Here is a 24,070-nt window from a genome sequence, read left to right as displayed (position 1 = left end):
GTGTGTGTGTGTGTGTGTGTGTGTGTGTGTGTGTGTGTGTGTGTGTGTGTGTGTGCGTGTGTGTGTGTGTGTATCTATACAGTATTCATTTTATAATCAGAATATAAATAATGCACAGTATTTAATTTTTAGCAATTGTCTACTCTCTTCTGACCTTTGTCACTAAATAAAAATTGATAATTGATAAATGAATTTGAATAATATCGTTGATGAGCTTTTATTTTGAAAGCCACGCAACAACTGAGAAACTCTTATTCTGAAGGCCACCGGAAGCCGCTGAAATATCTTCATCACATCAGAAAACGCTAGTGGTGTTTAGAAGATTTAAATGATGAATTTAAAACAGATTTGTTAAGTTTCTGACTTGTAGATATGACTTAATTTGATAACGAAGCTGACTGTGGTAAACGACATGCCGGAAACTAAGCATTTAACTTGTTTATCGGTTGCCTGACAACGGAGATAAAAGGTAAACAACCCCGGCTAACAGCTAACAGCTAACCCATGCTAATCAGTTAAAGGAGGCTATAGACACGATTTGTTGTTGTGTTGATTCAACAGTTAGTGGCAGCTGCTAACAGAGGAGCAAAGTAACGAAGTACTTTTACTCAAGTACTCTATTTAAGTACCATTTTGAGGTACTTGTACTTGTACTCCACTACAGTTCAGAGGTAAATGGTGTACTTTTCCTCCACTACGTATTTAATCCCTTTAGTTACTTCTCAGATCTGGATGAATGATGTGGAATATAATCAAGTGTTGAATCAGACTTTAGTTCCACCTGGAGTAAATCCACCAGCTACCCTGCAGTCTACAAAGTACTTCAGACTAGCTGCACCTTCACCAGCTACCCTGCAGTCTACAAAGTACTTCAGACTAGCTGCTCCTTCACCAGCTACCCTGCAGTCTACAGAGTACTTCAGACTAGCTGCACCTTCACCAGCTACCCTGCAGTCTACAAAGTACTTCAGACTAGCTGCTCCTTCACCAGCTACCCTGCAGTCTACAAAGTACTTCAGACTAGCTGCACCTTCACCAGCTACCCTGCAGTCTACAAAGTACTTCAGACTAGCTGCACCTTCACCAGCTTTGAGAACACTTTCAAGATCAATCATTATAAAACATATCATATATATTATTCTGAAATGGACCAATCTGCACAACGACTACTTTCACTGTCTTTCACTATATTCTGATGAGAATACTTTCTACTTTCACTTGAGGGACATTTTGAATGCAGTACTTTTGGTACTTCTACTCAAGTACCTGACCTGAGTACTTCTGCTGTAACTCAAGTACCTGACCTGAGTACTTCTGCTGTAACTCAAGTACCTGACCTGAGTACTTCTGCTGTAACTCAAGTACCTGACCTGAGTACTTCTGCTGTAACTCAAGTACCTGACCTGAGTACTTCTGCTGTAACTCAAGTACCTGACCTGAGTACTTCTGCTGTAACTCAAGTACCTGACCTGAGTACTTCTGCTGTAACTCAAGTACCTGACCTGAGTACTTCTGCTGTAACTCAAGTACCTGACCTGAGTACTTCTGCTGTAACTCAAGTACCTGACCTGAGTACTTCTGCTGTAACTCAAGTAACTCAAGTACCTGACCCGAGTACTTCTGCTGTAACTCAAGTACCTGACCCGAGTACTTCTGCTGTAACTCAAGTACCTGACCTGAGTACTTCTGCTGTAACTCAAGTACCTGACCCGAGTACTTCTGCTGTAACTCAAGTACCTGACCTGAGTACTTCTGCTGTAACTCAAGTACCTGACCTGAGTACTTCTGCTGTAACTCAAGTACCTGACCTGAGTACTTCTGCTGTAACTCAAGTACCTGACCCGAGTACTTCTGCTGTAACTCAAGTACCTGACCCGAGTACTTCTGCTGTAACTCAAGTACCTGACCCGAGTACTTCTGCTGTAACTCAAGTACCTGACCCGAGTACTTCTGCTGTAACTCAAGTACCTGACCCGAGTACTTCTGCTGTAACTCAAGTACCTGACCCGAGTACTTCTGCTGTAACTCAAGTACCTGACCCGAGTACTTCTGCTGTAACTCAAGTACCTGACCTGAGTACTTCTGCTGTAACCCAAGTGCCTGACCTGAGTACTTCTGCTGTAACTCAAGTACCTGACCTGAGTACTTCTGCTGTAACTCAAGTACCTGACCTGAGTACTTCTGCTGTAACTCAAGTGCCTGACCTGAGTACTTGTCCCTCCTCTGAATGAAGATGGCGGAGGAGGGCAGGCGAGGCGAGGAAGATGGCGGCCCCGGAGCGGCTCACCAGGTCTTCGTGGTGATGGAGTCTCTGCTGGAGAAGTTAAAGGTGTTGAACTATGAGGAGGAGATCCTGGCCAAACACAACATGAAGAATCTGTCCCGGTGAGAAACTACTGCACATCTATTATTATTATTATTATTATTACGCTTGATTTATTTCATAAATACTGCCGTTTACTTTTGTAAATAGTAATAATGAATGAGCATGCCCTTTATCTGATAGTGTTTTATTTTCTGTCTCTTTGCTGTAACAACGTAATGTTCCCCCCTGAAGACGACCCACATGGGTCCAGAGTCACTGAGATCCAGAGTCACTAAGATCCAGAGTCACTGAGATCCAGAGTCACTGAGATCCAGAGTCACTGAGATCCAGAGTCACTGAGATCCAGAGTCACTGAGATCCAGAGTCACTGAGATCCAGAGTCACTGAGATCCAGAGTCATTAAGATCCAGAGTCACTAAGATCCAGAGTCATTAAGGTCCAGAGTCACTGAGATCCAGAGTCATTAAGATCCAGAGTCACTAAGATCCAGAGTCACTGAGATCCAGAGTCACTGAGATCCAGAGTCACTGAGATCCAGAGTCATTAAGATCCAGAGTCATTAAGATCCAGAGTCATTCAGATCCAGAGTCACTAAGAGAGTCATTAGGATCCAGAGTCACTAAGATCCAGAGTCACTAAGATCCAGAGTCATTAAGGTCCAGAGTCACTGAGATCCAGAGTCATTAAGATCCAGAGTCACTAAGATCCAGAGTCACTGAGATCCAGAGTCACTGAGATCCAGAGTCACTGAGATCCAGAGTCATTAAGATCCAGAGTCACTAAGATCCAGAGTCATTAAGGTCCAGAGTCACTGAGATCCAGAGTCATTAAGATCCAGAGTCATTAAGATCCAGAGTCACTAAGATCCAGAGTCACTGAGATCCAGAGTCACTGAGATCCAGAGTCACTGAGATCCAGAGTCATTAAGATCCAGAGTCATTAAGATCCAGAGTCATTCAGATCCAGAGTCACTGAGATCCAGAGTCACTGAGATCCAGAGTCATTAAGATCCAGAGTCATTAAGATCCAGAGTCACTAAGAGAGTCATTAGGATCCAGAGTCACTAAGATCCAGAGTCATTAAGATCCAGAGTCATTAAGATCCAGAGTCACTAAGATCCAGAGTCATTGAGATCCAGAGTCATTCAGATCCAGAGTCACTGAGATCCAGAGTCACTGAGATCCAGAGTCATTAAGATCCAGAGTCATTAAGATCCAGAGTCACTAAGAGAGTCATTAGGATCCAGAGTCACTAAGATCCAGAGTCACTAAGATCCAGAGTCACTAAGATCCAGAGTCATTAAGATCCAGAGTCACTGAGATCCAGAGTCATTAGGATCCAGAGTCATTAAGATCCAGAGTCATTAAGATCCAGAGTCACTAAGATCCAGAGTCATTAAGATCCAGAGTCACTGAGATCCAGAGTCACTGAGATCCAGAGTCATTAAGATCCAGAGTCATTAAGATCCAGAGTCACTGAGATCCAGAGTCACTGAGATCCAGAGTCATTAGGATCCAGAGTCATTAAGATCCAGAGTCACTAAGATCCAGAGTCACTAAGATCCAGAGTCATTAAGATCCAGAGTCACTGAGATCCAGGGTCACTGAGATCCAGAGTCATTAAGATCCAGAGTCATTAAGATCCAGAGTCACTGAGATCCAGAGTCACTAAGATCCAGAGTCACTGAGATCCAGAGTCACTGAGATCCAGAGTCACTGAGATCCAGAGTCATTAAGATCCAGAGTCATTAAGATCCAGAGTCATTCAGATCCAGAGTCACTAAGAGAGTCATTAGGATCCAGAGTCACTAAGATCCAGAGTCACTAAGATCCAGAGTCATTAAGGTCCAGAGTCACTGAGATCCAGAGTCATTAAGATCCAGAGTCACTAAGATCCAGAGTCACTGAGATCCAGAGTCACTAAGATCCAGAGTCACTAAGATCCAGAGTCATTAATATCCAGAGTCACTAAGATCCAGAGTCATTAAGATCCAGAGTCACTGAGATCCAGAGTCATTAGGATCCAGAGTCATTAAGATCCAGAGTCACTAAGATCCAGAGTCACTAAGATCCAGAGTCATTGAGATCCAGAGTCACTGAGATCCAGAGTCATTAAGATCCAGAGTCACTAAGATCCAGAGTCACTGAGATCCAGAGTCACTAAGATCCAGAGTCACTGAGATCCAGAGTCACTGAGATCCAGAGTCACTGAGATCCAGAGTCACTAAGATCCAGAGTCACTAAGAACCAGAGTCACTGAGATCCAGAGTCATTAAGATCCAGAGTCACTGAGATCCAGAGTCACTAAGATCCAGAGTCACTAAGATCCAGAGTCATTAAGATCCAGAGTCACTGAGATCCAGAGTCACTAAGATCCAGAGTCATTAGGATCCAGAGTCACTGAGATCCAGGGTCACTGAGATCCAGAGTCATTAAGATCCAGAGTCATTAAGATCCAGAGTCACTGAGATCCAGAGTCACTAAGATCCAGAGTCACTGAGATCCAGAGTCACTGAGATCCAGAGTCACTGAGATCCAGAGTCATTAAGATCCAGAGTCATTAAGATCCAGAGTCATTCAGATCCAGAGTCACTAAGAGAGTCATTAGGATCCAGAGTCACTAAGATCCAGAGTCACTAAGATCCAGAGTCATTAAGGTCCAGAGTCACTGAGATCCAGAGTCATTAAGATCCAGAGTCACTAAGATCCAGAGTCACTGAGATCCAGAGTCACTAAGATCCAGAGTCACTAAGATCCAGAGTCATTAATATCCAGAGTCACTAAGATCCAGAGTCATTAAGATCCAGAGTCACTGAGATCCAGAGTCATTAGGATCCAGAGTCATTAAGATCCAGAGTCACTAAGATCCAGAGTCACTAAGATCCAGAGTCATTAAGATCCAGAGTCACTGAGATCCAGAGTCATTAAGATCCAGAGTCACTAAGATCCAGAGTCACTGAGATCCAGAGTCACTGAGATCCAGAGTCACTAAGATCCAGAGTCACTGAGATCCAGAGTCACTGAGATCCAGAGTCACTGAGATCCAGAGTCACTAAGATCCAGAGTCACTAAGATCCAGAGTCACTAAGAACCAGAGTCACTGAGATCCAGAGTCATTAAGATCCAGAGTCACTAAGATCCAGAGTCACTAAGATCCAGAGTCATTAAGATCCAGAGTCACTGAGATCCAGAGTCACTAAGATCCAGAGTCATTAGGATCCAGAGTCATTAGGATCCAGAGTCTCTAAGATCCAGAGTCGCTAACAGCTGACGAGGAAACCTCCCCTCTCTGTTTCAGACACTACTTCGTCTCCAGCCCGTTCCTGGCGGTGAACCCGGGCGAGCAGTTCTTCCTGTTCACTGTCATCGCCGCCTGGCTCATCAACGAGGCGGGGCGGCCCTTCACGGCGCCGCAGGAGCACGACGAGCCGAACGCCACCGTGTCCAACATCCTGTCCGAGCTGCGGGCCTTCGTGAGTCACGCTGTCCCGAGAGAGAGCGAGAGGTTTCAGAGCAAGGCCACATCAGCATTATGGCTGCACTCAAAGGGCCGGTTGTAACTTTAAGACTATATAAAAATACATATATAAATATATCATATATATAAAATAAATGTATAATAGTACATCATTGCCTCTGCATTGGATTATCATCGGATAGGGTAATAACTTCATGATTAACTACGCCTGAAAGCAGAAGTCGAGGGCAAGTCTCTTCAGTGCGTATGTCCCAAAATGATTTAAAAAGAAAAGCCAAATTCTGGAGAAGAAATAAATAGAAGTGACATTTTGAAATAAAAATCTAATTCTGAGAAAAAGGAATTCTATGAAAAAAGTCATATTTGAGATGCATTGTGGGACATGTAGTTTATGGGCAGACCACCGCAGCATAAGCAGTTTCTCTGGCGTCCGTATTTATAGGAATGTGTTTCAGTCAAACTACATATTTATTTTATGCTATAAACTACAACATGTCTCTGTGTTGGAGTTCAGCAGCAAGGGGAAAGGCTGCCGCACGTAGAGAGGAGGTTACAGAAGCACGTGGACGCACAGACACCTCCCCTCAGACTCCTCTCTGACTCCTCTCTGACTCCCCTCAGACTCCTCTCTGACTCCTCTCTGACTCCTCTCTGACTCCTCTCTGACTCCCCTCAGACTCCTCTCTGGCTCCTCGCTGACTCCTCTCTGACTCCTCTCTGACTCCTCGCTGACTCCTCGCTCCCCTCAGACTCCTCTCTGGCTCCTCTCTGACTCCTCGCTGACTCCTCGCTCCTCTCTGACTCCTCGCTGACTCCTCGCTCCTCTCTGACTCCTCGCTGACTCCTCGCTGACTCCTCTCTGACTCCTCTCTGACTCCTCGCTGACTCCTCGCTCCTCTCTGACTCCTCGCTGACTCCTCGCTCCTCTCTGACTCCTCGCTGACTCCTCGCTCCTCTGACTCCTCGCTCCTCTCTGACTCCTCTGTGACTCCTCGCTCCTCTCTGACTCCTCTCTGACTCCTCGCTCCTCTCTGACTCCTCGCTGACTCCTCGCTGACTCCTCTCTGACTCCTCTCTGACTCCTCGCTGACTCCTCGCTCCTCTCAGACTCCTCTCTGACTCCTCTCTGACTCCTCGCTCGCTCCTCTCTGACTTCTCTCTGACTCCTCTCTGACTCCTCTCTGACTCCTCTCTGACTCCTCTCTGACTCCTCGCTCCTCGCTCGCTCCTCTCTGACTTCTCTCTGACTCCTCTCTGTCTCCTCGCTGACTCCTCTCTGACTCCTCTCTGACTCCTCTCTGACTCCTCTCTGTCTCCTCGCTCGCTCCTCTCTGACTCCTCTCTGACTCCTCTCTGACTCCTCTCTGACTCCTCACTGACTCCTCGCTGACTCCTCTCTGACTCCTCTCTGACTCCTCTCTGGCTCCTCTCTGACTCCTCTCTGGCTCCTCGTTCCTCTCTGGCTCCTCTCTGACTCCTCTCTGGCTCCTCTCTGACTCCTCTCTGACTCCTCGCTCCTCTCTGACTCCTCTCTGACTCCTCGCTCATCTCTGACTCCTCTCTGACTCCTCGCTGCTCTCTGACTCCTCTCTGACTCCTCTCTGACTCCTCTCTGACTCCTCGCTCATCTCTGACTCCTCTCTGACTCCTCGCTCCTCTCTGACTTCTCTCTGGCTCCTCTCTGGCTCCTCTCTGACTCCTCGCTCGCTCCTCTCTGACTCCTCTCTGACTCCTCTCTGTCTCCTCTCTGACTCCTCTCTGTCTCCTCGCTGACTCCTCTCTGACTCCTCTCTCTGACTCCTCTCTGGCTCCTCTCTGACTCCTCTCTGACTCCTCTCTGACTCCTCGCTGACTCCTCGCTGACTCCTCTCTGACTCCTCTCTGACTCCTCTCTGGCTCCTCTCTGGCTCCTCTCTGGCTCCTCTCTGATTCCTCTCTGACTCCTCTCTGACTCCTCTCTGACTCCTCTCTCTGACTCCTCTCTGACTCCTCTCTCTGACTCCTCTCTGACTCCTCTCTGACTCCTCTCTGACTCCTCTCTGACTCCTCTCTGACTCCTCTCTGTCTCCTCGCTCGCTCCTCTCTGACTCCTCTGTCTCCTCGCTCGCTCCTCTCTGACTCCTCTCTGGCTCCTCTCTGACTCCTCTCTGACTCCTCTCTGGCTCCTCTCTGGCTCCTCTCTGACTCCTCTGTCTCCTCGCTCGCTCCTCTCTGACTCCTCTCTGGCTCCTCTCTGACTCCTCTCTGACTCCTCTCTGTCTCCTCGCTCGCTCCTCTCTGACTCCTCTGTCTCCTCGCTCGCTCCTCTCTGACTCCTCTCTGGCTCCTCTCTGACTCCTCTCTGACTCCTCTCTGACTCCTCTCTGGCTCCTCTCTGGCTCCTCTCTGACTCCTCTCTGGCTCCTCTCTGATTCCTCTCTGACTCCTCTCTGACTCCTCTCTGACTCCTCTCTCTGACTCCTCTCTGACTCCTCTCTGACTCCTCGCTCCTCTCTGACTCCTCTCTGACTCCTCTCTGATTCCTCTCTGACTCCTCTCTGACTCCTCGCTGCTCTCTGACTCCTCGCTCCTCTCTGACTCCTCTCTGACTCCTCGCTCCTCTCTGACTCCTCTCTGACTCCTCGCTGCTCTCTGACTCCTCGCTCCTCTCTGACTCCTCTCTGACTCCTCGCTCCTCTCTGACTCCTCTCTGACTCCTCACTCCTCTCTGACTCCTCTCTGCCTCCTCGCTCCCTCCTCTGTCCTCCTCCAGGGTGTGAAGGTGGACTTCCCGCCCTCCAAACTGAAGTCCGGGTCAGGAGAGTTCGTGTGCTTGGTGTTGGACCGCCTGGCCGAGGAGGCTCTGAAGAGGAAGGGCTTCTCCTTCAGGAGGTACTCTCACACACGTCTCCTCTGACATTCTCACATCCTTCCTCTCACTGGACGAGCTGTCAGAGTCTTAAAGTACAACTCGTGGAAATAAGGAGAGCTGGTCACCTGTGGCAGATATCGAAACACAACCTGCCGTATCGAAAGCGGTTCCACGAATTGAATGTTACAGACAGAGAGGTTCGCTGTGAGGACATTAGTTTCATCTGATCCAGGGTCTGTTCACCTGAGCCGGGTTAGCTCACAGGCCTGCACTGCCCTCTTGTGGTCAAATACTGAAGTTGCCGTGGCTTCCTTCACGAGGACATTTCCAACGTCTTTCAAGTTATACATTTGTTTCCCTCGATGCTTCGACCGGCGGCACACGTCCTCTCTCCTACAGGTGAACAGACTTACTGCGCTGTGCTGGGATTCTCCAGACACGGCCACATCTCATAGAGTTAACTAACGGCTGATCCCCAGTCAGTCTGTCACCGGGGCCCAGGAGTTCAAAGCGTTTAATCCCTATCTGATCAAATCAGATTTGGATTTTGGGGAGTTCAAAACCAAACACAGGATTAGGATCACTTTGATATCCGATCAGGAAATCCAATCCAAGCTTTAATCTGGATCAAATCTTCAAACCGACAACGGGATAAACACTGGATTATCCTGATCTCACCAGAGGGGTGGGTCCCCAGTGGATTACAGAGCGACATGTACTGTACCATTTATTTTAAAATATGTTTCAATTTGAATTAGATGGCAAAGTTTATTAACTGAAATAATACACAATTTTCAGCCTTCATGGAAAATACATTTTATTTTTCATTTTTGCTCACGTTTGTGGCCTGTTTAGTTTTCACCCAAATGTAATTTAGATTAAATTAAAAATATCTTCAACAAAAAAAAAGCCCATCATCTGTCCTCACCTTTCAGAAGTGATTGCGGACAATAGAAGTCTCTGCAACGTGGTCTCTTGTCTTCCTTGTAGTATTCTTCATGTCCACTAGATGGCGCTCGGTCGGATTAAAGCACTGATATTCGTCTTGAAAAGTCGTAATCTGGATCCGGCTGATGCTGAATTGCTTTGAACTCCAGGGACAACATGTGGCCGACTCGTCTGATCCTGGATCACGACACATGGGATCTGATTGAGATGAAAAGTGAACTCCTCGGGCAGGAGACGAAGCTTGCTCGGTCTAATCACCAGCACACAGTCGTGTCTTGTTTGTGTGACGGCTATCTCGCCTTTAGTTCCTCTGTCATTAAGCCTCTGCGACCAACCGCCCCTTCTGCTGTTGGATAGTTCATGAACATTGGGTTGGACGCACATCAGAAGAACACGAGGACAAGGAGAAGGGGGGGGTTATTTACATAGCACTCTTCAGCACGCGACAATTCAAAGTGCTTCACAACACAAAGTAAAGACTTGAGGAATAGAAACACATGATATACTGTTCCCTTATTGCACATGTCTGCCGCCCCTGTAACCCAATAGGGCTTCCCACAACTCCATGAACGAGATCTACGGAGGTTTGAAGTTTAAAAACCCCGTTAGCTCTGTTGATGTACTGCTGGTTAAAGAAGGACTTCATTAAAGTCTGGTGTCCTCTGAAGGATGCTCGGTGGAGTCTCGTTTGATGCAATGCTTAGTGCAGAAAATAGCAATATGAGCCACCATTGCTCTTAACACCTGACATGTGACTCTGTGCATATATATCATTACTATTATTATAAATATACACTATTATTATAATTGGCACCCTGAAAGGGAGAAGCATTCATGTCATGAAACTATTCTATTCTATTCTAATCGCAATTAGTACTTTATTATTCGTATTATTCCTGCATGCGATAAGCAAGAAGGGACCCGACACACGGCTCCACAGGGTCTGCACCATCTCATGTCTTTCCACTTCCTGTCCCTTCTCTCTCTCTCTCCATCCAGACCAGACTACCCAGCAGAAACCACAGAAGAAGAGTCGGTGGTCGAGGACGACGCGGAGCTCACGCTCAGCAAAGTGGAGGAGGAGACGATCGTAGGTGTCTCTGGTTTAGTGACTTGGCAACATGCAGCGCTCTTTGAAGCCACCTGCCCTGTTTTATTACGAGTACGGCTGTGCGTCAGCGTCACGAGGAACGCGCTGCCAGATGCTTAACGTGCGACTCGTGGAAATCAGGAGAGCTGGTCACCTGCGGCAGATATCAATGTAATCTGGATGCTTCCCCTTTTTTAAAGATGCACAATGAGGACGAGCAGGGGGTCGCGGGGTCTGAAGCATTAAAGGGCATGCTCCGAGGTGTAGCTTGTTTCAGTGAGTATCTGATTGGTCCAGAGAGAGAGGCGTGTCGGGTGATTCTGTAGTTTATTGATGGCATCCCGTTGGGTCTGACGTCATCCGAACAGGACATCGCACGCTCACTGCTCGATAGCGCGAAGCTCCGTTTACGCCGGTTGCTAAGCAACATCGTTATGGGGAAATGCAAGTCTGCGTCCAAACGGTTGGAAGATCAGGAGGAAGGACAATCAATACTGTGTATAGTCTTAATTCTCTGTCAAAGCGTCTTTGAGTTCCATGAAAAGCGCTATAAAAGTCCCATGTATTATTATTATTATTAATGTGAGGTAAAGTGTGTCGCCATGGTAACCAGTTAGAACTCCAAGTGGCGATGAGGTGTTAAAGTGTACGGAGAGGGTCTTAAAAAGGACTTGAGAGGTTTGCCGTGTGACTTCTTCCCGCAGAGACCCTGGAGAGGAAATGAGTTTCCTTTGATCCAGGGCTTTTCTCCGTGTGACTTCCGGCCCGTCCACACGGCGGCGTGCCTTGAAAGCTTCACCGATCACTTTGAATGGGGTGACGTCACTTTTCGCCGAACTGCATTGTGGGAAGCGGAGCGGAGCTTTCCTGGCGGCAAAAGTTGAGCAATGTTCAACTTTTGAAGCTTCTGAAGCTTTCGGTGGAAGCGTCAGCCAATCGAATCATATGCCAGGACAAGCTCCAGCCAATCAAACCGCTGCTTGTGTGTCAGGGGCGGGAGATCCATGTGATTGGTTGTTGGTCGAGCTTCAGACACGCCCAGCTGTCGTGTGGACGGGCCGTTACTGTGTTACAGCTAGTTCTCCTGGCCAGGAAGAACTCTTAGACCTGCACACACTGCCCTCTTGTGGTCAAAGACTGAAGCTGTCGTGGCTTCCTTCACTGGCTTTCTAAAGAGGACATTTACAACTTTTGACCTTTCAAGTTATACGTTTTCTTCCGTCGTTAATCAATTCAAGTTCGGTGTATATAAATCTAAGTATTGATTGTGTTGTGAAGTGGATGTGTTGTGTGTCTGGTCCCAGGAGGAGCCTGACGACGAGGAGGAGAACGTGATGGACCTCGAGGCTCTGAAGCTACGCACCTGTCCCACGGTGAGTTCACCTGGAGACGCATTCAAGGACTCCTTCGGGGCTGTACATGTGAGTTCTGATGCGTTTGTCCCCTCTGACAGGATGCAGAAGCGTCCTCCAAGCCAGAGGAGATCCTGGAGGCCACGGTGGACGCCGCGGAGTGGAGCCTGGAGGTGGAGAGAGTCCTGCCGCAGCTCAAAGTCACCGTCCGGACCGACAACAAGGTACAGCTCGCCTGAGGGCATCGCACAGGTGGCTGTCTGAGCCGGACTCACCGTGTGTGTGTGTGTGTGTGTGTGTGTGTGTGTGTGTGTGTGTGTGTGTGTGTGTGTGTGTGTGTGTGTGTGTGTGTGTGTGTGTGTGTGTGTGTGTGTGTGTGTGTGTGTGTGTGTGTGTGTGTGTGTGTGTGTGTGTGTGTGTGTGTGTGTGTGTGTGTGTGTGTTGTGTGTGTGTGTTGTGTGTGTGTGTGTGTGTGTGTGTGTGTGTGTGTGTGTGTGTGTGTGTGTGTGTGTGTGTGTGTGTGTGTAGGACTGGAGGATCCACGTGGAGCAGATGCATCAGCACAGAGACGGGATCAAGTCCTCGCTCAAAGAAGCCACGGTGCGTTCAATGACCTGCTGCAATAATACGAGTATTCTTAACTGTCTGTGGCGCCACCTGCTGTTCATCATTTTAATGTCTGACCTTCGGCATCCAATAACTTCTGCACTACATGAGCCTCTGCCACACACACACACACACACACACACACACACACACACACACACACACACACACACACACACACACACACACACACCTGATATGACAGCATACTACTTCCTGTGAGACTCAATAAGACACTTAGTACTGCATAGGGTAAAATATTTCACTAGCAGATATCACCATGAAACTTCCCAGGTGTATTACTGACACTAAGATAACACTTTTTTGTATTACACGTTTTCTCTGATGTTCAGTTTAAATATGCAAATGAGGCATTTTCTTATTAAATTCGTGCTGACAGAAGTGTGGACGTTGGATTAAAACAGGTTCATATTCTGGTTGACATGTTGGATATCTCTTTGCATCAGTCCATAAACACATGTTTTTAGTGATAGTGTGTGTAGATGGGTGTGTATAGACGGGTGTGTGTAGACGGGTGTGTGTAGACGGGCGTGTGTAGACGGGCGTGTGTAGACGGGCGTGTGTAGACGGGCGTGTGTAGACGGGTGTGTGTAGACGGGTGTGTGTAGACGGGCGTGTGTAGACGGGCGTGTGTAGACGGGCGTGTGTAGACGGGCGTGTGTAGACGGGCGTGTGTAGACGGGCGTGTGTAGGCGGGTGTGTGTAGACGGGCGTGTGTAGACGGGCGTGTGTAGACGGGCGTGTGTAGACGGGCGTGTGTAGACGGGTGTGTGTAGACGGGTGTGTGTAGACGGGCGTGTGTAGACGGGCGTGTGTAGACGGGCGTGTGTAGACGGGCGTGTGTAGACGGGTGTGTGTAGACGGGTGTGTGTAGACGGGCGTGTGTAGTCGGGCATGTGTAGGCGGGCGTGTGTAGGCGGGCGTGTGTAGACGGGCGTGTGTAGACGGGCGTGTGTAGACGGGCGTGTGTAGACGGGTGTGTGCATGCTGTGAACAGCTCCAGGATGCAGAGGGGAATGAGTGTGTAGAGTCTGGTGTGTGTGAGAGGAGGAAAAACTGCCTTTAAAGATCTGGATTGTAACATTGTACCCGCTACAGGTGAATAGGCTAGAAACGTTAACTAAAAACTTCCCCACTTCCCCTCCGACATCAACACGAGTACATTTTGTCTCAGAAGTTTCCCGACGTGTTATCTGAGCCCCTTTGAGCGTCCTTCGTGACCTCCATCGTGTCCCCGTCCTCTGCAGAGCTACCTGGACAGACTGCAGGAAGACGTCGGCAAGACTCTGGAGAAGGTGAGCAGCCGAGAGAAATACATCAACAACCAGCTGGAGAGCCTGATCCAGGAGTACCGCGGCGCCCAGGCCAGACTCAGCCAGGTACACACACACACACACACACACACACACACACACACACACACACACACACACACCCCATCGGCGGTCACTCGTAGTTAGGGTTGGGTATCGTTTGAATTTCCACGACTCTGATTCCGATTCTACTTTTCGATTCCGGTTCTTTGAGGGGTAAACTAATGATACATGCTTCTTCCACCAAAAAAAATTAAATTTATTCGAGAAACTTTTCCACAGGTTAGTTTACAGTAATATCCACATGAACCAGTTTATATTCACTGCTATGCAACTGACCTGAACCACTGAAGCTACAACAGTGCAACTTTTAAAGGACCCCCCCCCCATTTAAAAACAGTTCTTGTTGAGAAAAACAAGCATCTCTGCCTCTCAGGCATACCGTAAGTAAAATGCTTCAATCTGGTGCACTTTGAGCAGAATGACTAGAGACTAGATCTATCTGAAAAAGATCGGTTTACATTTTAATAATTAAATAAGTGTGTGAGCATAACCAGTAACCCATAGCCAATAACAAGTACATGCAACCTATTTTATGTTTGTTGTTCATTCATATCTTATTTTACTATTTTATTTATGCATATGTTTGTATCTCTCCAGTTTAAACGATATGTCTGGTTTACTGTCCTATAGTTTACACTGGAATGATTTCAAACCTGTTTTATCCCAATAGTTATAAAGGAGTGAAATATGTGTTTACATAAATTGTGATCAAAACGTTTGAGACCCACTGAGATAACTTAGACTAAAGTGAACTATCTAAACACTCAGAGTCCTTTACCTCACTGAGCTGTAGCTATCAGCCTCAGTCTGACTGGAGAGGACTCTCCTCCACCTCTCTGAGAGTCCTTTACCTCACTGAGCTGTAGCTATCAGCCTCAGTCTGACTGGAGAGGACTCTCCTCCACCTCTCAGAGAGTCCTTTACCTCACTGAGCTGTAGCTATCAGCCTCAGTCTGACTGGAGAGGACTCTCCTCCACCTCTCTGAGAGTCCTTTACCTCACTGAGCTGTAGCTATCAGCCTCAGTCTGACTGGAGAGGACTCTCCTCCACCTCTCAGAGAGTCCTTTACCTCACTGAGCTGTAGCTATCAGCCTCAGTCTGACTGGAGAGGACTCTCCCCCACCTCTCAGAGAGTCCTTTACCTCACTGAGCTGTAGCTATCAGCCTCAGTCTGACTGGAGAGGACTCTCCTCCACCTCTCAGAGAGTCCTTCACCTCACTGAGCTGAAGTTATCAGCCTCAGTCTGACTGGAGAGGACTCTCCTCCACCTCTCTGAGAGTCCTTTACCTCACTGAGCTGTAGTTATCAGCCTCTCAGTCTGACTGGAGAGGACTCTCCTCCACCTCTCAGAGAGTCCTTTACCTCACTGAGCTGAAGCTATCAGCCTCAGTCTGACTGGAGAGGACTCTCCTCCACCTCTCAGAGAGTCCTTTACCTCACTGAGCTGAAGCTATCAGCCTCAGTCTGACTGGAGAGGACTCTCCTCCACCTCTCAGAGAGTCCTTTACCTCACTGAGCTGAAGTTATCAGCCTCAGTCTGACTGGAGAGGACTCTCCTCCACATCTCAGAGAGTCCTTTACCTCACTGAGCTGAAGTTATCAGCCTCAGTCTGACTGGAGAGGACTCTCCCTCCACATCATTGTAGAAACATCTTCTTCTTCCGTTAGAGCAGCTAGCACCAGATGCTAATAACAACAGCGCCGGTTCCAGTGCACCCTCCCTTTCTCCCTCGCTCACGCGCTCGTTGGCTGTGAGCTGCGGGCGCCAGATAAACCAACATCCCCCATTTTCATCACTTGCAGCGCCCATCGTACAGGGCAAATGAAACCTGTAGCCGGGATGAAAAGGGTGTTACGTTTACTTAATTATGAATGTTGTTACATCAAGGCCGAAAATTAGGATGAGCACCAACGGTCAAAACATTTTTTCCCTCCCAGAGCTGTCAGCGCGGCGCCTCCACAGATCTGGCGCCCTAGGCGAACATGGTTACACTGTAGGAAGTGTAGGTACAACGCTACATTTCCCGCCCCGCTGCAGTCACGCAGTAGGCTACGGAGGGCGGCGAGAAACATTTCCTCAGGCATCGAAAAGCGGAACCGAAATTCACATTTCTAAATGATGCCGTTGGAATCGAAATGTTGGGTTTCGGAACCGGTTCTCGGTACCCAACCCTACTCGTAGTCGAGTATGACTGTCCTCCTCCGTCCGTGTGGGTCTTCAGGCGTAGAGGCCGATTCTGGACCTGATTACTCTTGTGCAATGTGGACATGGGAATGTAGCAGAGGTGTGGACTCGAGTCACATGACCTGGTCCCACCTCTGGAAGGTAGCAGAGGTGTGGACTCGAGTCACATGACTTGGTCCCACCTCTGGAATGTAGCCGAGGTGTGGACTCTAGTCACATGACCTGGTCCCACCTCTGGAATGTAGCCGAGGTGTGGACTCGAGTCACATGACCTGGTCCCACCTCTGGAATGTAGCAGAGGTGTGGACTCGAGTCACATGACCTGGTCCCACCTCTGGAAGGTAGCAGAGGTGTGGACTCGAGTCACATGACTTGGTCCCACCTCTGGAATGTAGCCGAGGTGTGGACTCGAGTCACATGACTTGGTCCCACCTCTGGAATGTAGCGGAGGTGTGGACTCGAGTCACATGACCTGGTCCCACCTCTGGAATGTAGCCGAGGTGTGGACTCGAGTCACATGACTTGGTCCCACCTCTGGAATGTAGCCGAGGTGTGGACTCGAGTCACATGACTTGGTCCCACCTCTGGAATGTAGCGGAGGTGTGGACTCGAGTCACATGACTTGGTCCCACCTCTGGAATGTAGCCGAGGTGTGGACTCGAGTCACATGACCTGGTCCCACCTCTGGAATGTAGCAGAGGTGTGGACTCGAGTCACATGACCTGGTCCCACCTCTGGAATGTAGCGGAGGTGTGGACTCGAGTCACATGACCTGGTCCCACCTCTGGAATGTAGCCGAGGTGTGGACTCGAGTCACATGACCTGGTCCCACCTCTGGAATGTAGCAGAGGTGTGGACTCGAGTCACATGACCTGGTCCCACCTCTGGAATGTAGCCGAGGTGTGGACTCGAGTCACATGACCTGGTCCCACCTCTGGAATGTAGCAGAGGTGTGGACTCGAGTCACATGACTTGGTCCCACCTCTGGAATGTAGCCGAGGTGTGGACTCTAGTCACATGACTTGGTCCCACCTCTGGAATGTAGCCGAGGTGTGGACTCGAGTCACATGACCTGGTCCCACCTCTGAAATGTAGCGGAGGTGTGGACTCGAGTCACATGACCTGGTCCCACCTCTGGAATGTAGCAGAGGTGTGGACTCGAGTCACATGACTTGGTCCCACCTCTGGAATGTAGCAGAGGTGTGGACTCGAGTCACATGACCTGGTCCCACCTCTGGAAGGTAGCCGAGGTGTGGACTCGAGTCACATGACCTGGTCCCACCTCTGGAATGTAGCGGAGGTGTGGACTCGAGTCACATGACCTGGTCCCACCTCTGGAATGTAGCGGAGGTGTGGACTCGAGTCACATGACCTGGTCCCACCTCTGGAATGTAGCGGAGGTGTGGACTCGAGTCACATGACCTGGTCCCACCTCTGGAAGGTAGCGGAGGTGTGGACTCGAGTCACATGACCTGGTCCCACCTCTGGAATGTAGCGGAGGTGTGGACTCGAGTCACATGACCTGGTCCCACCTCTGGAATGTAGCGGAGGTGTGGACTCGAGTCACATGACCTGGTCCCACCTCTGGAATGTAGCGGAGGTGTGGACTCGAGTCACATGACCTGGTCCCACCTCTGGAAGGTAGCGGAGGTGTGGACTCGAGTCACATGACTTGGTCCCACCTCTGGAATGTAGCCGAGGTGTGGACTCAAGTCACATGACTTGGTCCCACCTCTGGAATGTAGCGGAGGTGTGGACTCGAGTCACATGACTTGGTCCCACCTCTGGAATGTAGCCGAGGTGTGGACTCGAGTCACATGACCTGGTCCCACCTCTGGAATGTAGCCGAGGTGTGGACTCGAGTCACATGACTTGGTCCCACCTCTGGAATGTAGCGGAGGTGTGGACTCGAGTCACATGACTTGGTCCCACCTCTGGAATGTAGCCGAGGTGTGGACTCGAGTCACATGACCTGGTCCCACCTCTGGAATGTAGCAGAGGTGTGGACTCGAGTCACATGACCTGGTCCCACCTCTGGAATGTAGCCAAGGTGTGGACTCTAGTCACATGACTTGGTCCCACCTCTGGAATGTAGCCGAGGTGTGGACTCGAGTCACATGACCTGGTCCCACCTCTGGAATGTAGCAGAGGTGTGGACTCGAGTCACATGACCTGGTCCCACCTCTGGAATGTAGCCGAGGTGTGGACTCGAGTCACATGACCTGGTCCCACCTCTGGAATGTAGCGGAGGTGTGGACTCGAGTCACATGACTTGGTCCCACCTCTGGAATGTAGCCGAGGTGTGGACTCTAGTCACATGACTTGGTCCCACCTCTGGAATGTAGCCGAGGTGTGGACTCTAGTCACATGACTTGGTCCCACCTCTGGAATGTAGCCGAGGTGTGGACTCGAGTCACATGACCTGGTCCCACCTCTGGAATGTAGCGGAGGTGTGGACTCGAGTCACATGACCTGGTCCCACCTCTGGAATGTAGCCGAGGTGTGGACTCTAGTCACATGACTTGGTCCCACCTCTGGAATGTAGCGGAGGTGTGGACTCGAGTCACATGACCTGGTCCCACCTCTGGAATGTAGCGGAGGTGTGGACTCGAGTCACATGACCTGGTCCCACCTCTGGAATGTAGCAGAGGTGTGGACTCGAGTCACATGACTTGGTCCCACCTCTGGAATGTAGCAGAGGTGTGGACTCGAGTCACATGACCTGGTCCCACCTCTGGAAGGTAGCGGAGGTGTGGACTCGAGTCACATGACCTGGTCCCACCTCTGGAATGTAGCGGAGGTGTGGACTCGAGTCACATGACCTGGTCCCACCTCTGGAATGTAGCCGAGGTGTGGACTCGAGTCACATGACCTGGTCCCACCTCTGGAATGTAGCGGAGGTGTGGACTCGAGTCACATGACCTGGTCCCACCTCTGGAAGGTAGCGGAGGTGTGGACTCGAGTCACATGACCTGGTCCCACCTCTGGAATGTAGCAGAGGTGTGGACTCGAGTCACATGACCTGGTCCCACCTCTGGAATGTAGCGGAGGTGTGGACTCGAGTCACATGACCTGGTCCCACCTCTGGAATGTAGCGGAGGTGTGGACTCGAGTCACATGACCTGGTCCCACCTCTGGAATGTAGCGGAGGTGTGGACTCGAGTCACATGACCTGGTCCCACCTCTGGAAGGTAGCAGAGGTGTGGACTCGAGTCACATGACCTGGTCCCACCTCTGGAATGTAGCGGAGGTGTGGACTCGAGTCACATGACCTGGTCCCACCTCTGGAATGTAGCGGAGGTGTGGACTCGAGTCACATGACCTGGTCCCACCTCTGGAATGTAGCGGAGGTGTGGACTCGAGTCACATGACTTAGTCCCACCTCTGGAATGTAGCGGAGGTGTGGACTCGAGTCACATGACCTGGTCCCACCTCTGGAATGTAGCGGAGGTGTGGACTCGAGTCACATGACTTGGTCCCACCTCTGGAATGTAGCAGAGGTGTGGACTCGAGTCACATGACCTGGTCCCACCTCTGGAATGTAGCAGAGGTGTGGACTCGAGTCACATGACCTGGTCCCACCTCTGGAATGTAGCGGAGGTGTGGACTCGAGTCACATGACCTGGTCCCACCTCTGGAATGTAGCAGAGGTGTGGACTCGAGTCACATGACCTGGTCCCACCTCTGGAATGTAGCGGTGGTGTGGACTCATGGCAGAGGTCGTCAGTGTAGAGTGCAGCACCCTCACGGACAAGGTCTCTCCAGGTCGCCCTGTCTGTCCAAGCTCTTAGGTCTGTGGCACTTCTTTGGGTTTGTTTTTATGTTATCTTTGTACCTCTTCTTTCGGCCTCCAGGGCCCGTGTCCCTTCAGCAAGCTGGGAATAAAGGACTTGTGTTGGGAGGCGAGAGTCAGGCATGCGGATAACACGGCCACACACACACACACACACACACACACACACACACACCTGTAACCGGTGTCGACTAGCGGTGTCTGCGTTGTGTTTCGTTTGGTTGATGGGTGAGGAGCCGGCACTCAGTCGAGCCGATCACCGTTTATTCACCGACGGACAACGGATAACAAACCAGTCGTTATTAAAACGTACTCTCCTCTCCCGTGGAACACATCGACAGAAAGGGAAGAGGAGAACGTGAGGGACACAACATGGAGGGGCAAGTCCCACACAACTAACCTTCTGAGTTCAGCGACTGCATTGTGACCTCGTCAGGTATTGAACGTTTAGTAAATGAAGAACACAGAATCATGAAATACAAAACACAGAACTTGTTGAGTCCATTCTGTGTTTTTCTTCGCTGTCATGGGTTGGGTTAGTAACCTGTCCCTAAAGAGCAGGAACTCTCACTCAGATGTATCTGTTTGATAACTGAGGGCCCTTTTTTATTTATGTCTTTTTTAAATGTTGTTCTGGTGGTTTTTAACGTCCTAAAGCAGAGGTGTCAAACTCAAGGCCCGGGGGCCAAATCCGGCCCGCCACTTCATTTTCTGTGGCCCCACAAGAACGTGCAAAGAATATATGTTTATTATACGGTTACACGCCGATTTACAGAAGCACGTTGCCCATAAACTACATGTCCCACAATGCATCTCAAATGTTGCATTTTTCTCAGAATTTGACTTTTTCTCAAAATGTCACTTCTTTTTTTCTCTCCAGAATTCGGCTTTTCTTTTTAAATCGTTTTGTGACGTTCGCACTGAAAAGACTTTCAGACGTAGTTAATTATGAAGTCATTACCCTATCCGATAACAATCCAATTCAGAGGCATTCATGTAATATAATACGTTATTTTATATATATTAAATATTTATATATGTATTTTTATATAGTCTTAAAGTTACAACCGGCCCTTTGAGTGCAGCCATAATGTTAATGTGGCCCGCGATGAAATTGAGTTTGACCCCCCTGTCCTAAAGGCTGGGTGTCCTTCTGATGGATCCTCTGTGGTCCGTGTGTCACCATGGATACTTGCTTGTTGTTTTACTGCAAACCAAGTCTTCCATTACATCACAAGTCACGTGTTAGACGCTTTTCTCCAAAGCGACTCACATACTCAACACTGTGGTCACTTTGGGGTGAAGCGTCTCAGGGACACAACGACATGCTGACTGCAGTGGGGTTTGAACCTGTCCCAACACCAAGGCACTAACCCACTGCGCCACACGCCTCCCGTCTTCCCACTGGTACAAACAAATCACCTGAACTAAGCTGTGTTCTCCACCAGGCGAAGGAGCGCTACCAGCAGGCCAGCGGAGGAGTCACTGAGAGGACCAGAGTGCTGGCAGAGGTCAGTGAACGCACCACGACTTTAGAGTGGCCGATTAACCTCTCCTCGTGCTGTTGAGAATCATCGGCCGATGTGGATATTTATATTGGAATATTGACCTTATATATCATCTGCGTTATTTACGTACTCAGTTATTATTGATTTGATTTCAATACGTTTAGTTTTTCATATTCTCATGTTGAATTTTTGGGATTTGAGACCTGATACATGTTGTTTGAATAAATCTACATTGGAGTACTATTGGATAAAGGGGAATGTGAGAGAATAACTCAAACAATACGTTTTAAAAGAAGGAATCGTAGGCAGGAAATGTCACTTTGAAGCATCGCGGCCGGGGAAATGAGATCCGATGAAGCTCATAATTATTTGTATCTTTGGTGTGTTTCTGTTTCAGATCAGCGAGGAGCTGGAGAAGGTGAAGCAGGAGATGGAGGAGAAAGGAAGCAGCATGTCTGACGGGGGTGAGGCTGACCACCGAATCTCTCTCTGTGTGTGTGTGTGTGTGTGTGTGTGTGTGTGTGTGTGTGTGTGTGTGTGTGTGTGTGTGTGTGTGTGTGTGTGTGTGTGTGTGTGTGTGTGTGTGTGTGTGTGTGTGTGTGTGTGTGTGTGTGTGTGTGTGTGTGTGTGTGTGTGTGTGTGTGTGTGTGTGTGTGTGTGTGTGTGTGTGTGTGTGTGTGTGTGTGTGTGTGTGTGTGTGTGTGTGTGTGTGTGTGTGTGTGTGTGTGTGTGTGGTACTGACCGTGGTTCTGCCTCTGCGTCCTCCAGCTCCCGTGGTGAAGATCAAGCAGAGTTTGACGAAGCTGAAGCAGGAGATCATTCAGATGGACGTGAGGATCGGCGTCGTCGAGCACACGCTGCTGCAGGCAAAACTCAAAGAGAAGTCCAACATGACGCGAGACATGAACGCCACCAACCTCCCGGAGCCCGCAACCGGGCCCTTCGCTTAGACACACCTCCACCAAGGCCCCTTCTCTTAGGTTCACCTCCACCAAGGCCCCTTCTCTTGGGTTCACCTCCACCAAGGCCCCTTCTCTTAGGTTCACCTCCAACAAAGGCCCTTCTCTTAGGTACAGCTCCACGCTGGGACCTTCTCTTAGGGTCACCTCCATGCTGAGCCATTCTTTTAGGTACAGCTCCATGCTGGGCCCTTCTCTTAGGTACAGCTCCACGCTGGGACCTTCTCTTAGGTTCACCTCCACCAAGGCCCCTTCTCTTAGGTTCACCTCCAACAAAGGCCATTCTCTTAGGTACACCTCCACTAAGGGCCCTTCTCTTAGGTTCACCTCCATGCTGAGCCCTTCTCTTAGGTACAGCTCCACGCTGGGACCTTCTCTTAGGTTCACCTCCAACAAAGGCCCTTCTCTTAGGTTCACCTCCAACAAAGGCCATTCTCTTAGGTACACCTCCACTAAGGGCCCTTCTCTTAGGTTCACCTCCATGCTGAGCCATTCTTTTAGGTACAGTCCATGCTGGGCCCTTCTCTTAGGTACAGCTCCACGCTGGGACCTTCTCTTAGGTTCACCTCCACCAAGGCCCCTTCTCTTAGGTTCACCTCCACCAAGGCCCCTTCTCTTAGGTTCACCTCCACCAAGGCCCCTTCTCTTAGGTTCACCTCCACCAAGGCCCCTTCTCTTAGGTTCACCTCCACCAAGGCCCCTTCTCTTAGGTACAGCTCCACTCTGGACCCTTCTCTTAGGTTCACCTCCACACTGGGCCCTTCTCTTAGGTTCACCTCCACCCTGGGCCCTTCTGTTAGGTTCACCACTTCAGCTGAGAGTTTCATGATGTTGGATCCTTCTAAACCCTTTTTTATTTTTCCAAACAACATTCAGAGTTTATTTGAGTCCATTTAACTCTTGTCACTATTTATTTCTGTTTTCTATTTTTATGAATAGCATTTTTTGTGTGTATGAATATCAAATAAATGCTAATGCTGTTTATAATTGATGTCTGAGTGAAATGTGTAAGGCGGTTGCAAGTGGCCAGCACAATTTCTAGAGGCCAGAAACACTGCTGGTCACGTCGTGATCTACTTCTCTATAAAACATCTTTGGTGATGCTTTTCTATTTTCTACATAAAGTTGAAATGTTCAAATTAATAAATCTTCTTGGGGTGGATTTACAAACATTCCACCTTTTCCCATCGTGTGTGTTTGCAGATATGTTTATAGCTTTGTGAATAACCACTGCACCTCTAAATGAAAGATCACACACCCTGCCGCTCACACAAAGCTACTCTTCCTGGAATGCAGTTACACCTGTTCCCTTTAGTCATGCAGGTAGGAACAAACAACATTCACTGCGTTTAGCAAAATGCATTTTGGGGCGACTGTGGCTGTGAGGGAGTGCGGTCATCTTTCAACCAGAAGGTTGTGGGTTCGATCCCAGCCCATGCAGTCGATGCATCCTTGGGCAAGATACTTAACCCTGAGTTTCTCCCGATGGCATGGCCAACGGTGTGTGAATGTGTATGCAGGTTAGTTCCTAGAGTAAGGTACACTGCTCTGTGTGAATGGGTGAACGACATGTAGT

The 24,070-nt window shown here is 49.2% G+C and overlaps 1 protein-coding gene across 1 annotated transcript; it reads left to right on the top strand.

Moving 5' to 3' along the window:
* The first annotated feature begins 272 nt into the window (after positions 1-272).
* ift57 (intraflagellar transport 57 homolog (Chlamydomonas)) lies at positions 273-22,637 on the top strand. The gene is made up of 12 exons (XM_034078249.2): positions 273-469; positions 2,234-2,385; positions 5,624-5,798; positions 8,556-8,674; positions 10,602-10,692; positions 11,997-12,065; positions 12,146-12,268; positions 12,573-12,644; positions 13,919-14,050; positions 21,476-21,538; positions 21,933-21,999; positions 22,304-22,637. Exons 2-12 carry the CDS (start codon positions 2,234-2,236, stop codon positions 22,483-22,485), a joined length of 1,245 nt encoding a protein of 414 aa, XP_033934140.1. The 5' UTR covers positions 273-469; the 3' UTR covers positions 22,486-22,637.
* Positions 22,638-24,070: the final 1,433 nt, after the last annotated feature.

Source organism: Pseudochaenichthys georgianus, unplaced genomic scaffold (assembly GCF_902827115.2).
Source record: "Pseudochaenichthys georgianus unplaced genomic scaffold, fPseGeo1.2 scaffold_396_arrow_ctg1, whole genome shotgun sequence".
Lineage (NCBI taxonomy): Eukaryota > Metazoa > Chordata > Actinopteri > Perciformes > Channichthyidae > Pseudochaenichthys > Pseudochaenichthys georgianus.
The sequence above is the reverse complement of the archived record's forward strand: the minus strand, read 5'-3'. Positions and strand labels throughout refer to the sequence as shown.

Excerpts from the sequence above, each read along its gene's own strand:
- ift57 (XM_034078249.2), top strand. The coding sequence starts at position 2,234 with ATGGCGGAGGAGGGCAGGCGAGGCGAGGAAGATGGCGGCCCCGGAGCG. Across the intron at positions 8,675-10,601 it reads AAGGGCTTCTCCTTCAGGAG|ACCAGACTACCCAGCAGAAA; the intron begins GTACTCTCACAC and ends CTCTCCATCCAG. Across the intron at positions 21,539-21,932 it reads GGACCAGAGTGCTGGCAGAG|ATCAGCGAGGAGCTGGAGAA; the intron begins GTCAGTGAACGC and ends TTTCTGTTTCAG.